This window comes from Cyprinus carpio, chromosome A25 (assembly GCF_018340385.1).
Source record: "Cyprinus carpio isolate SPL01 chromosome A25, ASM1834038v1, whole genome shotgun sequence".
In the NCBI taxonomy this organism is placed as follows: domain Eukaryota; kingdom Metazoa; phylum Chordata; class Actinopteri; order Cypriniformes; family Cyprinidae; genus Cyprinus; species Cyprinus carpio.
In genome coordinates this window covers 10,172,298-10,186,996 of record NC_056596.1, presented here as the reverse complement: position 1 = coordinate 10,186,996, position 14,699 = coordinate 10,172,298, and the positions used below count along the sequence as shown (strand labels likewise).

At 36.0% G+C, this 14,699-nt stretch overlaps 1 protein-coding gene across 1 annotated transcript in view; it reads right to left on the bottom strand.

The window, feature by feature from the left end:
* LOC109089818 (interferon-induced GTP-binding protein Mx3-like) overlaps nt 1-14,699 on the bottom strand; it is a 32,389-nt gene that overhangs the window by 5,273 nt on the left and 12,417 nt on the right. Inside the window, exons 2-3 of the mRNA XM_042715408.1 lie at nt 8,621-8,817; nt 2,006-2,143 (exon numbers count right to left, since the gene is read on the bottom strand). Coding sequence (XP_042571342.1) covers nt 2,006-2,143; nt 8,621-8,810 — 328 coding nt within the window. The 5' untranslated portion in view covers nt 8,811-8,817. The remainder of the gene's footprint in view (nt 1-2,005; nt 2,144-8,620; nt 8,818-14,699) is intronic.

Sequence of the window (14,699 nt, the reverse complement as noted above, 5' to 3'; positions counted from 1 at the left end):
TTTACATAATGGATGTATTTTATTAATAGTATTTTATTTATAATAATAATAATAAACGTCTTATTTCAATGTAACTATTTGTATTTAATAAAAAAAATATTATATGCGAGTTTTCATGGGCAATTACAGGCAGGTTCTGAACTTTCCCTCTTCCTATTGGTGCATACCATCCGCTTGTCAAAATGATGATTTTTATGTTTGCGAAATAAGGACATAAAAGTAACATGAGTGTGTTTTTGGAGTTTAATTTTAAAACAGTGAAACAAATATCAATCTGTCAATTCTTATAAAAGCATATTGGATATTCCAAATTGAAACTAAGTCCACAAATGAGAACAGACCTCACATGGATTTTATAGATTGAAAACTTCTGAGACAAGGGTGTTCAAAACATCACATTAGCATAGTGTTTGACTCACTTTATAGATGCGTCCTTGGGTGTTAGACACACATAAACATTGTGCGCTACTGTTCTCTATAACAAACTGCATATTTGCAGCTGCGCACATTTCTACGGTCCTCAATCTTTACTCTCCTCTGAACATGAATTGACAGCCACTTGATTATGAGATCATCTGCGAAGCACCATTTTTTGGTTTTCCTTTACTTTGAGGTAAGTTATACCTTTGTTACAGTATTTGTTAATCTTTGTTAGCATTAATGAAAATACAACTGTTCTTTGTTATTTGTGTTAGCTCAGGTACAAATTCAGATACAACTTTTAATTTTAATGTATTAATAAATGTTGAAATTCACATTAATGTAAAATGCTTTAGAAGTATTTTGTATTGAAACTTTGTGCTGTATTTTCTGTGGACAATTTAACATGCAGTTTTCATGCACCACACTTTACCAACTAGGCCCACCCACTTAAACATTTCTGGCCTCGCCCGTTTCCATTTTATACAGATTTTTACATTTACATTTAGTCATTTAGCAGATGCTTTTAATCCAAAGCGACTTACAAATGAGGACAAAAACAACAAAAGAGCAATGATACACAAGTGCTATAACAAGTCTCAGTTAGCTTAAATGCAGTACACGTAGCAAGGGCTTTTAAATAATATAATAAATAAAAAGGAAACAGATAGAACAGAAAAAGAATAGAGCAAGCTAGTGTTAGAGGTCTTTTTTTTGCTTCTGTTAATTGTATAATAAATGAAAAGAAAACAGATAGAATACAAAAAGATTAGAGAGCTAGTTAGAATTTTTTTTTTTTTTTAAGAATAGAATTAGGATAGTGAGTGCTAAAGTTAGAGGGTCAAATAAAGATGGAAGAGAAGTGTTTTTAGCAGATTCTTGAAGATGGCTAAGGACTCAGCTGCTCGGATTGAGTTGGGCAGGTCATTCCACCAGCAAGGAACATTTAATTTAAAAGTCCGTAAAAGTGACTTTGTGCTTCTTTGGGATGGCACAATCAAGCAACGTTCACTTGTAGAACGCACAATTTTTGAGTCCGCAACTCTAGTTAAGTGTGATCAGTTCAGCAACATGATCTGAGACTGTCACAGATAATTCATAATTCAATTTAAGCACATTTAATAATGATATTGTGACTTGGTCACAATATTGGTGATCTTGTAATTTGTGCACCTGTATTCTGTAATGTAGTATATGCATGATTATGACACAAAGACAGATGAAAAAGTGTGCCTAAGAGAGCTAACTCTTTTTAGGGCTAACTTTAGTTTTTTATTTATTTATTTATTTTTTATATGTGGTATTAATCAATAAAATTATTCACTATGGAATTCTGGTCTTTATATTGACATATATGACTGAAACATAAAATTGCAATTTGCTTGCTTTATGGTTCAACAAATGCTATCTCCCCTATGTGATACTGCCTGTTATAACTAAAAATATACCGGAGCTATATTATTGGTATACATGGCTCTCAAACACATACATTAATAGCTACAAATTAAATTCTTTTTACAAGCATTAAAAACTTTCAAACACATTGAACTTAAACACAAAACAGAAAGCAAGCATTTTTCGTAACCTTGTTCGATGTATTTTTCAACCAATGATGAATCGACAAATTCTCTTTTCTTATCACGGTAAGACAGAACTGCCTTCCAGTTGACTCCACTTGTTACCTTCTTCAACCTCAGCTCTAATGGACATCTGGTGACAATTCCTATCAAACACAATTACAGTGAATTACAAACAGTGAACATTATTTGACATGTACATCATATATAAACTAGAGGCTAAAGTTAGTGAACAAACTTTGATGTTGGCTTGAGAAAAAAAAGGCCAGATCACATGTCTGCTTGGTGTTCTTGAGCTGACCCCACCACAAAAAAATACAACAGTTATTGTTTTCGTAATATTATTCCATTGACCCTTCCTATTTTGTATTCTAATAAAGAAGCTTATTATGACAACAAAATTGTCATAAGCACAATGAATGATTTTCGCTTTTTCAGTGGATTAAAGGGTTAATTCAACCCAAAATGAAAAAAATTGGCACATAAATTACTCACCCTCAAGGCATCCTATAGGTGTATATGACTTTCAGTTAGAGTTATATTAAAATTTGTCTTTGATCTTTCAAGCTGTTTAATGGCAGTCAGCAGGTGTTGCAGTGCATCAGTCCAAAGAAGTGAAATAAAAAGCGCCCATCCATCATAAAAAGTGTCTCACATGACTCCAAGGCGTGAACAATGTCCTCCTGTAGCGAATCGATTCGTTTTTGTAAGAAAAATAACCATAATCAACGGTCCTATTATGCTTTTTCACTTTTTCAACTTTAGTTAGTCTGTAATGTTGCAACTACAATGAACAACTCGTTTGGACTACAACCAAAGCTTAAAGTCCAATTCAAAAGGAGATATTTTATTTAACAGAAATCACTTTTCAAAAACTACAGAGATCGACTCGTTTGATCTACAAGACATCTTTTCCAGGATTTGTGATATCACAAATATCGACGAATGGGACGAGACCTGGTTGAGCTGCACTAGAGAAGGCAAGGAGTGTTATCACTATGTCGGAGACACGCTAGCTTTTCCAAGGCAGACTAACTCAGAGTGGTAACAATCATCTGGATTTAAATCGCGCTAAAATTTATTTGATTTTGACGCAGTATTTATACTGAAACTGGAAGGAGGCTATGGTAAGGGGCATGACATTTCCAGACCAGGCACCAAGTGGAGCCAGTCACAACACACACTGACCCAACTAACCAATCAGAGCACATTTGTATTTCAGAAGGCGGGCCTTCATTTGATACAGGAATTATTTGAGCCGTTCATGCCAGAATGGGGAGAGAGGTGTTGTAATAATGTAAAATATGTGAAAAATAATGTTTTTCAAACAACCTAGTATGAGAGCCTGTTCTAGTGCACCCCCAAAACTAAGACAAGACTTTGAAAAGAGCATAATAGGGCCCGTTTAATGGCATAGTTATATTGCAAAGGTTGCGATTTAATATAAAAATACCAATGCGCAGCAGTTTTTAGAATGAAGCAGGTAATGGGTTTGAGTGCAGCCCATGACACTTCACTCTGAAACATGTAGCACATTTATTAATTTGCTGGCAAACCAATAAAATAAAAGCAATTTAATATTTAAATTTGAGCAGAGATGCACTAATCGACCAAGGACCGGACGGTGGAATAAAACAATAAAATTTTGATCTAAAATGAGCATTTTTATCAGGCTCCTTTTTTATGTTCATTTATTTAGAATTCAGATGCAAAAGTCTCTAAGTGCCATCTAAAATTATCATCTAAAACAAGCACCTTTATCATTCTCCTTTTTTATGTTCATTTATTTCACTTTAATGGCATAGAAAATGACCTATATATTGCCATGGCTTTTGCATCTGAGCTGATAAAAATGTTAATTTTAAGAGAAAATTTCAGACTGCACTCAGAGGCTTTTGCATCTGACCTCTATACATTAGCAGGCAGAGCAAGCTCACTTGCTCAATTACTGTTCACAATGAGCGAAGTATGATTTTACTAATGTTAATAAGCTCTGCTGACCCCGCTAGACTGTTTACTTTAGCCGCATTCATCGTGAAACGCAGAAAGTGACAGATGGGTGGGCCTGGATTAAGTCGAGATGTGCCAAAATATATCTATCCTCCAAAACAGTCACGAAAGCATAAATCTACATATAGCCTGGAAAACATTAAGTAGAGTTTTACCTGAATCTATGGGTGTTCTGAAATCAAAGCAGTTGTAAAAACATCCTAATACATGCAATTTCAACTATTTCTGAAGTTTCTGAAGTTAGTCATTTTCTCACATAACGCAGAGAAGCAGCCCGTGCATGAGAGAAAAACTGATTCTGGAGCCGTCAACAGATCCAGCACCATCGCCACGGACAGCACCTGGTAGAGTCGCACGTAAGTAGGTATATCTTCAGCTTCCTAAGGTATGGTTCGGGGAACACGCCTAGAAATGGTATACCTTTAGTTAAGTTATATGTTAGGAGTCTTTGTAGTGACTCAAAGAGACAATGTTATCGAGAAACGCAGCCCTGAAATTATACTAGAGCAGCAGAGTCTTGGGCTACGAAGACTCTTAAGGTATAACTTAACTAAAAAGGTAAACCATTTCTAGGCGTGTTCCCCAAACAATACGGTGATGAATCTGTTGATATCGACGGCTCGAGAATTATTCTCTCATGCACGGGCTGCTTCACTGCGTTATGTGAGAAAGCGGTGTTCTTTATAAAATAATCACTTCAGAAATAGTTGAAATTGCATGTATTAGGACACGTGGGATATTATGAAAAGTAATCCAAACTATAATAGCCTAGCCTACATATTTTAAAATTGTATCATATATTGCTGCCACAATAACCATTAAAATTTTTTACGTGCTTTCTTCTCGTTCCCATTTTTTGTTTGCTGTGGTGAGGCTGTGATTAAATATGGTTCTTGTAAATACTTTCCAGCATTTCAGTAAAAAAAAAAAAAAGTGTAGCCTAAATATTATAGATATAATACACCACATAAAGTAGTACCCATGTTTAACTATACCTGTAGTCATTAAAGAAAATGTATTTAGGTTCATATATATGTTCAATATTATAATATTATTGTTTTTTTATTTAATCTATTTTGGTTATGAAAAGTGAACACTGAACAGCATTACTAAGAGGCCTAATATGACACAGTGCCCTCTCAGGGGTATCTCCATTTTGGCACACTGCATGACAACATCCATCACAACTTTGACGTGCTGTCGATTACGTTCAGTGAACGAAATGGAATCTCCATGCATCTGATTTAATACAGTACCGCTGCCTTGGTGCGCATGACTTTGTTAGTAGGAGAGTAATTTTACAAGTGCAGAAGCATGTAGCTTGCTAGACTGATGCTTCTCACAGACCTGGCCGATATGTTTCCTATTTTTGAAACCCTCTTTAGTAAAAGTCCCCTCAGTGTGCTGTTCAGGAAAATGCCGACAGGCTTTACAAAAAATCAGGTCTTTCGATTGGCTATATTCAATCCAGTTGAACCTTTTATACCACTTGGCGTTGAAGCTTCGATATTTCCCATCAATTATGGTACTCAGGAATGCCTGTAGATGAGGTTGGATAATAGGTTCCCCCAGAGCTGACAGATCCGACGGTGCAATCAAGTGTAGCAGTGATCATCGATTAGCCATAGGCAGATCTGCTTGCTGGTTAGCATCAGTGGAGGTCGTCGGTTCAGAGTTAATCTCTGCTCCATTCTCAGAGCCAGCGGTTGTTCCATTACGATCCACAGACTGGTCCTCCAAATAATTATTAATCTCAGTACGAGGTTTTTTAAAAAAAAATAGTGAGAGTAACTTGTTTGGCCATACTAAAGAAAAATCAAGATACCATGTACACTTCAAGCGATCGTTAGCCGTTGGTTGTTCGTGCCAGATTGCAATAGTGCGTGCTACATTGCTACGTTGCATTGACCAATGAAAACATGTCACCAACACACTTAAATTTTAAATAGTTATCAGGCTTACTTATAATTTTACTGTTTTTAACATAACATGTTATAGATAAAATACACCACATAAAGTAGTATCCATGTTTAACTATACAGAGTAGTATTTTATTTTATTTTTTATTGCTCCGCACCTGACTCACCCTTTCTGTAGGTGAAGATGGACCACGAATGATTTGCGCGAAGATAAGACGCATTTTGGTAGTTTGGGGGTGCATTCTCTTCAGAAACAAATGTAATCCACTGCGTCTTCAGCGGCTCAGATGTCGGGAGTAAATAACGACTGCTATGTTCATTATTACATCAAACAACAAAACACCTCAATCGCTTAGGAGTCATTCTTGTCTACATCTGCATCGAGACAATGGCGGACTAATGACAGCTCACTCAGGGCGGGTAAGACATAGATATACATAATATTATGTATATCTATGGGGTAAGTTGCCAGTCCAGTCTGTGCTGAAACGCTACTGTCAATCAAACTATGGTGGGAGGAGCCTGTCTGTGTGACGTCACAAAGACAGGCACCTGAGATTTTAGCAGATTAAAAAAAACTGGGTGGATTTTTATCATTATAGGGTGGTTGTGTACACACACTGCCAACACATATTTCAATTCAAACAACTTGTAAAAGTACATGTAGCATCTGTTGACTCCTTTAAAACCAGCTTAGACCAACAAATTCAGTGAAAAGACAGATTTGGTAAAAATAAAAACATCTAAATTTCTAAATCGCTTTATAGCACGATTTTCCGCGGCCCCGACCTCCCAAGGGCTGTGCGATTAATCAAAATCGTCATAAAATCACGATTTGAGCGTGTGCGATTTCTAAATCGCTTTATAGCACGATTTTCCGCGGCCCGACCTCCAATCCAATCCAATCAGAATGCAGCGCGCGTGAACAGAACAGACTGGGCATATGCCTACGCAACTCCAGGTTCACACACTGTGATGCATATTTTTTCCGAGCCAATGTAAACGGATCAGAGCGTTCACACTGCATGCGGAAAAAGATGCGAAAGATGTGAACAGAAAAGGTTAGAAATAAAAAGGTCCGAAAATAATTAATATCTAGCACATATCTAGCATAGAGAGAGTTGTGAGTACACAGGACACAGTTTGAGAGAGAGGAGACACGTTTTAAGTGCTAAGGTCACAAAACGCTGGACTTTTAGTAGTACCTAGGATAGCAAAGTCCACTAAAGGAGGTAGAGCTTTTTCGCATTTGGCTCCCAAACTCTGGAATAGCCTTCCTGATAATGTCCGGGGTTCAGACACACTTCCTCTGTTAAAATCTAGATTAAAAACACACTTCTTTGGCCAAGCATTCAAATAATGCATCTCATAATTTTGGACTGCAGTTATATTTGATCAAATGCACATTATTATTCTTTAGCTTGGGTTAAACTAATTAATTTTACTTGGCTGGAACAGCAGCTACGCTAATTATGTCTCTATTTGTTTCTCTGTTTTAACTAGGATTTACACAAGCTCCAGTCTGGATCCAGAACACCTGAGAAGAGATGATGCCAACCCCTCAGAGGACCTCAAATGATGATAACCCAGAGACAACATACAGAACAACCACATTTTGCTATAAGTTTGATTGCATAATTGCTGTTAATAGTGTTAATCGTCTGTTTGTTTACGTCTTTTATTGATTTTTCTGAACATTTCTGAAGCATTCTGAAGCATTCTGAAACATTTCACGGGAGCATGACTTGATGCGCGACATGAAATTGTGCATTCACAAATGTAACCTATGTTGATCCAAATATGGTCCAATTAAGGATGATTGCTGTATAGTATGGGTGTTTTCAGATGTTTTGCCACATTGCTCCAATTAATAATTATCTCTGAATAGTATGGGTGTTTCCTTTGGCCTGAACATCAGTGGTGTCGCAAACCGAAAGTTGATGCCGAAAGTCCAGCACTCTCTTTCACTGCTGATACTGCGACTATTCTTGTTTGTATGTGTTACTTCGCTGGCATTGTCCACATTTAATTTTTCTCCCTTAAAAACTAATTTATCCATTCTGATGCTCAATTTTAACTAATGGCTGTAGATGACTATTTGTATTGAATTCTGCCAAAGTGCGCGCTTGTAAATGTTCATTAAACACGTTAATTATGTGAGTAGGTCTGCTCATGTCTAAAAATAATATAGCCTATAAAAAACAAAACAAAATTGTTTTACATAAAAACATTAGGCTATAGCTTATATTTCTTTTGCGTTCAGCACGTGGGCCGCATTTGAATTTATCGACGGCCGCGGGTTGAGAGCAACTGGTCTAGACATTTTGTAACACCTTTACTTAGTGATTATTTTGACTTATATCTGTTCTAGAGACATGTTACAACTTTTTGATAAAGCTCTAATTGGTTTTCTTTTGGAAATATGTTTCCAAACATATGCATTTATGACTGTAAAGCATGTCTGTGTGTATCAAAATCGATTAAAATCGAAATCGCAAAATTGATCAAAGAAATCGCGATAGGTTTTTTTTGTCCACATCGCACAGCCCTACATTATACAAAAATACCATACTAAACAAAATAAATAATTCTCTTTACATTTTATATATATGTGTGTGTGTGTGTGTGTGTGTGTGTGTGTGTGTGTGTGTGTTTTAATATCCAGTAGCAAAGGAGAGTAAAATTAGTCCTCACCAGTCCCTCTTGGTAAAGCAATTCCAGACAGTGCTTCCAACACAGAGCTTTTTCCAGAACTTTGGTCTCCGATCACTGCAATAGTTGGTAATGCCAAGTCCTTGTGAATGCCAACTGACCGCAGAGTGTCAATCAGATCAATGTATGAACGGATGCTCTCCTCGAAATGATTGTGAAGCTCTCCGTTCATTTTCTGACTAAAAGAAGAAGAAAAAAATACACATTTTACTTCTAAAACCTCACAGACTGCACAAATTTCATTAAATTTATTTCCTTCTATGCATACATTCCATTTACATTTTTTTTTCAGTTTTAGTCCATTTTAGTCCATTTTAATTAAAATAATTTTCTTATTTTTCCTTTAAGCTTTTATTTTTGGTTTATTTTAAAATGCTCTTTAATTTTTTTTTGTTTGTTTCTTTCTTTATTATGCCAAAAAATGTAAAACACCTTGAATACTGTAAATTAAATTTACTATGAATAAACGTGTACATTTTAGGGGTGTAACGGTACACAAACATGACGGTTCAGTATGTCCCTCAGTTTTAAAGTCAAGGTTCGGTACAGCAGGGAGAAAACTAAACATAATTTTGATTTATTTGTTAAACAGTGGTTTACTGAACAAACTGCTCTTAATTTAAATAAATTCAGTTATAATTCAAATTTTCTTAGGGATAAAAATCTACCTTGGCTTATGCTCTATAGTGAGCCCTTTTACATTAGGCCTACTATAAGGTTAAAGTTAACAACAGAGCCCAAACTTAAATTTAATTACTATTTATTTTTAAATATAACAAACAAAATTCAACTTAAAAAAAGTATCAAAACATGTAAATTGCACATAATGCCGTTTTTAAATTGACTTCATCTATATAATTATATAAATGATAAAAATTATATTTGTTTTGAAATATATTCATTTAAACAGGGGCTGTCATAACTTGTTTCATAACAGATTTATTTAGCCTAAACATTAAATAATTAAGACATCACTAACAGAAAAAGTAAAATATAATGAGTATATAGTCTAATATTTCGGGAAATGCTCTTCTCTACATTTATACTGGAGGTATGTAAATGAAATGCTACGTGACATTTTGTTTACAAGCTGTTTTATTGACTTTCCAGCGGTCAAAACACTGATTGGGCGATTATATGAGGCATGAGCTATTCATTCATGTTTATTTGGCGTTAAAACTAGCAGTAAAGAGGAAGCAGGGCCAGCGCCACGGCAGGGCATGAGGGGGTGGCACATGAGTGTGAAAATAGATTTTATTTATGAAATATAATAATTATAAGCGTGTAATAAGCGTGTTTCTCATTGTAAAGCAGACACAATTAAGTATTTCTGGTGGTTGTGGTGGTATCACTTGACTGTATTTGTGGTAAAACTGCTGCCTAGACATATTTCCTGGACGTCAGATTTTCGAATTTGTTCCCTATACAATTTTGTTTTATTCAATAGCTACTCTGCCATATGTATTTGTTAAGTACCTTTTAGGGTCATTCACTCAGAACGCATTTTTCTTTCCACTGCGGTAATTTTCCATTGTATTTCAAACTATGCATTTTTGTGTTTGAATGCTGTGCCCATCTCAGGTCTTTAGCAGCTTAATACATCATTCTAAAACACGGCGCTCAAGTTCAAAGAAATCCAGCTTCTAAAAACACGTCTCTAGACCTTGCAGTTAAAAAAAAAAAGAAAAAAAAAAAACTTCCACTTTCCTGTCTCGCGGCCAAAACCAATATTTGTCAGGAGTCTCGCTGCCAGGTCGTCTGTGTGCATGGCTAAAGTTTCACCTGCAATGTATTAGGGGTGGGTGATATGGAAAAAATATTATAAGGGGTGGGTGATATGGAGAAAATATCATATTACGATTTTTTTGTTTTTTAAATATTAGATTCACGATTTTATCAAGTTGTTTTTACTACTTTGCAAATTGTCTGAGCATTACAGCAAAAATAATTTCCCTATTATAAAGAAAAAGGCTTTTAAGGTAAAAAGAAAAAAGAAAAAAAAGAATGGCAGCTATTTAGGCCAAAGAGGGTGAAGATAAAAATCTTTGTTCTTATATTTTATAACAAAGATAAAAGAATGACAAAGATACACATTACAACTACACATAATGTACAAATAAAACAAACAGTGCTTTATTTTCAGGTACAATAGGCGTATTTAGCAGGAGCATTCAAGAAATTGAATGAACAAATATAAAAATAAATACTATATAAACTGATTCCTAAAGCAGCTGTATTAAATTTCTTCAGTCAAGGGCAGCGAGTGATTTTTCTCTTTGTGTTTTGTTGTTTTATTGACGTTAAGTAGTTCACCCAAAAATAAAAATTCTGTCAGCTGTCAATTCTGCCATATTTTTATTTTTATACCACCATTTACTCACTCAAAAGTGGTTTTAAATATTAATGAGTTTCTTTCTTCTGAAAATAAATGCTATTTTGAGGAATGTGGAAAACCAAACAGTTGCTGTTCCACAGTGACTTCCATAGTATTTTTTGCTACTATTAAATTCAATGTAGACCAGCAACTGTTTGGTTACCCACATTCTTCAAAATATCTTCTTTTGTGTTCAGCACACAAAATAAATTAATACAGGTTTGGGACAATGTGACAGTGAGTAAATAATGTGAGAAATGAAATTTTAGGGTGAACTATCCCTAAAGACAGTCGACTGTATGTTTAATAGGCCTACTGTTCCTTTAAAAACCAACTGAGTCTACATGAAAACCACGTATACGTTTCTCTCTCAACTGTTTACTTTCATTTTAGACATAACCAACTGAGTCTACATGTAAACCTTCTGTGTTTTGACAGTATTAGCTCAAAAGATAACTTAAGCGCTGTTTGACAGGCTTTAGCGCGCGCGCTTCGGGTGTGTGCGGCACTCAGAAAAAGCACAGGTCAGACCATCGCGCGAATGAAACATCTAAAATCACATACAAATAATGAGAGAGTAACTCCTGTGAGCGTAACTGTACCGCTGAGTCCACACTGATGTGAATGCATGTCGTTGTACAGTATATGACAGAGGCGCCAGAACTGCAGCTGATAGAATGTGCGCTGTAGCACGATACTACAAATTTTTGTCATCCACCATCAAAAATCTTCATATCACACACCCCTACCCTCGGCAGAAATTGCAGACTGGGATATATATATATATATATATATATATATATATATATATATATATATATATATATATATATATATATATAAAAACACGATTCCAAAAAAGTTGGGACACTGTACACATTGTGAGTAAAAAAGGAATGGAATAATTTACAAATCTCATAAACTTATATTTTATTCACAATAGAATATATATAACATATCAAATGTTGAAAGTGACACATTTTGAAATGTCATGCCAAATATTGGCTCATTTTGGATTTCATGAGAGCTACACAATCCAAAAAAGTTGGGAAGCAGTAAGAGGCCGGAAAAGTTAAATGTACATATAAGGAACAGCTGGAGGACCAATTTGCAACTTATTAGGTCAATTGGCAACATGACTGGGTATAAAAAGAGCCTCTCAGAGTGGCAGTGTCTCCCAGAAGTCAAGATGGGCAGAGGATCACCAATTCCCCCAAAATAGTGAAGCAATATCAGAAAGGAGTTTCTCAGAGAAAAATTGCAAAGAGTTTGAAGTTATCATCATCTACAGTGCATAATATCATCCAAAGATTCAGAGAATCTGGAACAATCTCTGTGCGTAAGGGTCAAGGGCCAGAAAACTATACTGGATGCCAGTGATTTTCGGGCCCTTAGAGGGCACTGCATCACATCACAGCAGTGGTTTTCAAACCGGTCTTGCGAGCACCCCCAGCACTGCACATTTTCTGTGTCTCCCTCATCTATTACACCTGATTCAACTCATCAGCTCATTAGTAGAGACTGCAAGACCTGAAATGGTGTCAGTTATAGGGAGACATACAAAATGTGAGGTGCTAGGGGTGCTTGCAGGACTGGTTTGAAAACCACTGAAATACAGGAATGCTACTGTAATAGAAATCACAACATGGGCTCAGGAATACTTCCAGAAAACATTGTCAGTGAACACAATCCACCGTGCCATTCGCTGTTGCCGGCTAAAACTCTTTAGGTCAAAAAAGAAGCCATATCTAAACATGATCCAGAAGCGCAGGCGTTTTCTCTGGGCCAAGGCTCATTTAAAATGGACTGTGGCAAAGTGGAAAACTGTTCTGTGGTCAGACGAATCAAAATTTGAAGTTCTGAAAAAACTGGGATGCCATGTCATCCAGGCTAAAGAGGACAAGGACAACCCAAGTTGTTATCAGCGCTCAGTTCAGAAGCCTGCATCTCTGATTGTATGGGGTTGCATGAGTGCATGTAGCATGGGCAGCTTACACATCTGGAAAGACACCATCAATGCTGAAAGGTATATCCAAGTTCTAGAACAACATATGCTCCCATCCAGACGTCGTCTCTTTCAGGGAACACCTTGCATTTTCCAACATGACAATTCCAGACCACATACAGCATCAATTACAACATCATGGCTGCGTAGAAGAAGGATCCGGGTACTGAAATGGCCAACCTGCAGTCCAGATCTTTCACCCATAGAAAACATTTGGCGCATCATATAGAAGAAAATGCGACAAATAAGACCTGAGACAGTTGAGCAACTAGAAGCCTGTATTGGACAAGAATTGGACAACATTCCTATTCCTAACTTGAGCAACTTGTCTCCTCAGTCCCCAGACGTTTGCAGACTGTTATAAAAAGAAGAGGGATGCCACACAGTGGTAAACATGGCCTTGTCCCAACTTTTTGAGATGTGTGTGATGCCATGAAATTTAAAATCAACTTATTTTTCCCTTAAAAATGATACATTTTCTCAGTTTAAACATTTGATATGTGATCTATGTTGTATTCTGAATAAAATATTGAAATTTGAAACTTCCACATCATTGCATTCTGTTTTTTTTTTCACAATTTGTAAAGTGTCCCAACTTTTTTGGAATAGGGTTTGTATATATATTTTTTGTTTTTTTGTTTTACTTTTTGCTACGTTATCAACCCCTTTCGTTACCTCAGCCACCCCCTCATCAGTAATAACATTTGCTATTTAAAATAAAATAAATAAATAATAATAATATATATATATATATATATATATATATATATATATATATATATATATAATATATATATATATATATATATATATATACATATATATATACATATATATATATTATGTGTGTGTGTGTGTGTGTGTGTGTGTGTGTATAAAGGTCTTTCTTTTAAATTTTGATGCATAGACTGTAGCCTAAGACTACCCCACATTTTGAAATTAACTCTCACTGTAAATTTTCTAATGGTTTTTAAGAACGTTACAATGTTATATTATAATGTTATTGTTGCTTTACTTCATCCTTTCATTTCCTTTCATTTTACAAACCAACATTTTACAATTACATTCAGTTTGCAATCCGTCCCTTGCGCCACCTGGCGGTACTTTGGTGACTTGCAGTTTACGCCGTGGCCCTGCGGCGGCGGTATTACCCATTCTTGTTGTCCACCTACTGTATATGCTCTGATGTGTCTATTTCAGGGATTTGGACAAACGACCTATAGCCTACAGGCGTACCGGTTGGAGGACAGGTTGGAGCTGTGGCACAGCTTTTAGCCACCCCATTATATCCACTCCTGTTGCTTTGCCGTTTGAACTGAGGCATTTATAAAGCGATTTGTCGCGCCACATGCACAAGTGCCTGGACAAATCATATCTCTTTTTATAAATAAAAACAACCGAAAAGACAATAGGCTACTTATTCTCAACTTCTTTTATTGTCCAAACAGACAGTGTGTGTGTGTCTAGTGAACTTTTTGTAAAAAACTGCTCATGTTCTGACTTTCGCCTGTTGCTGCATATAGATGGATGCTGGTGTAGTCTTCATTGGCCCTCTCTGGCTGGCTCTGACCTGTGCTGTCAGGTTCAGGGCTGCTAATTTGCTGGACAACTTGGCCCTGTCTCTGTACTGCATACCTGTCTTTGACATGATTTCTTCTTGAAGAAACCTTGAATGTATTGCT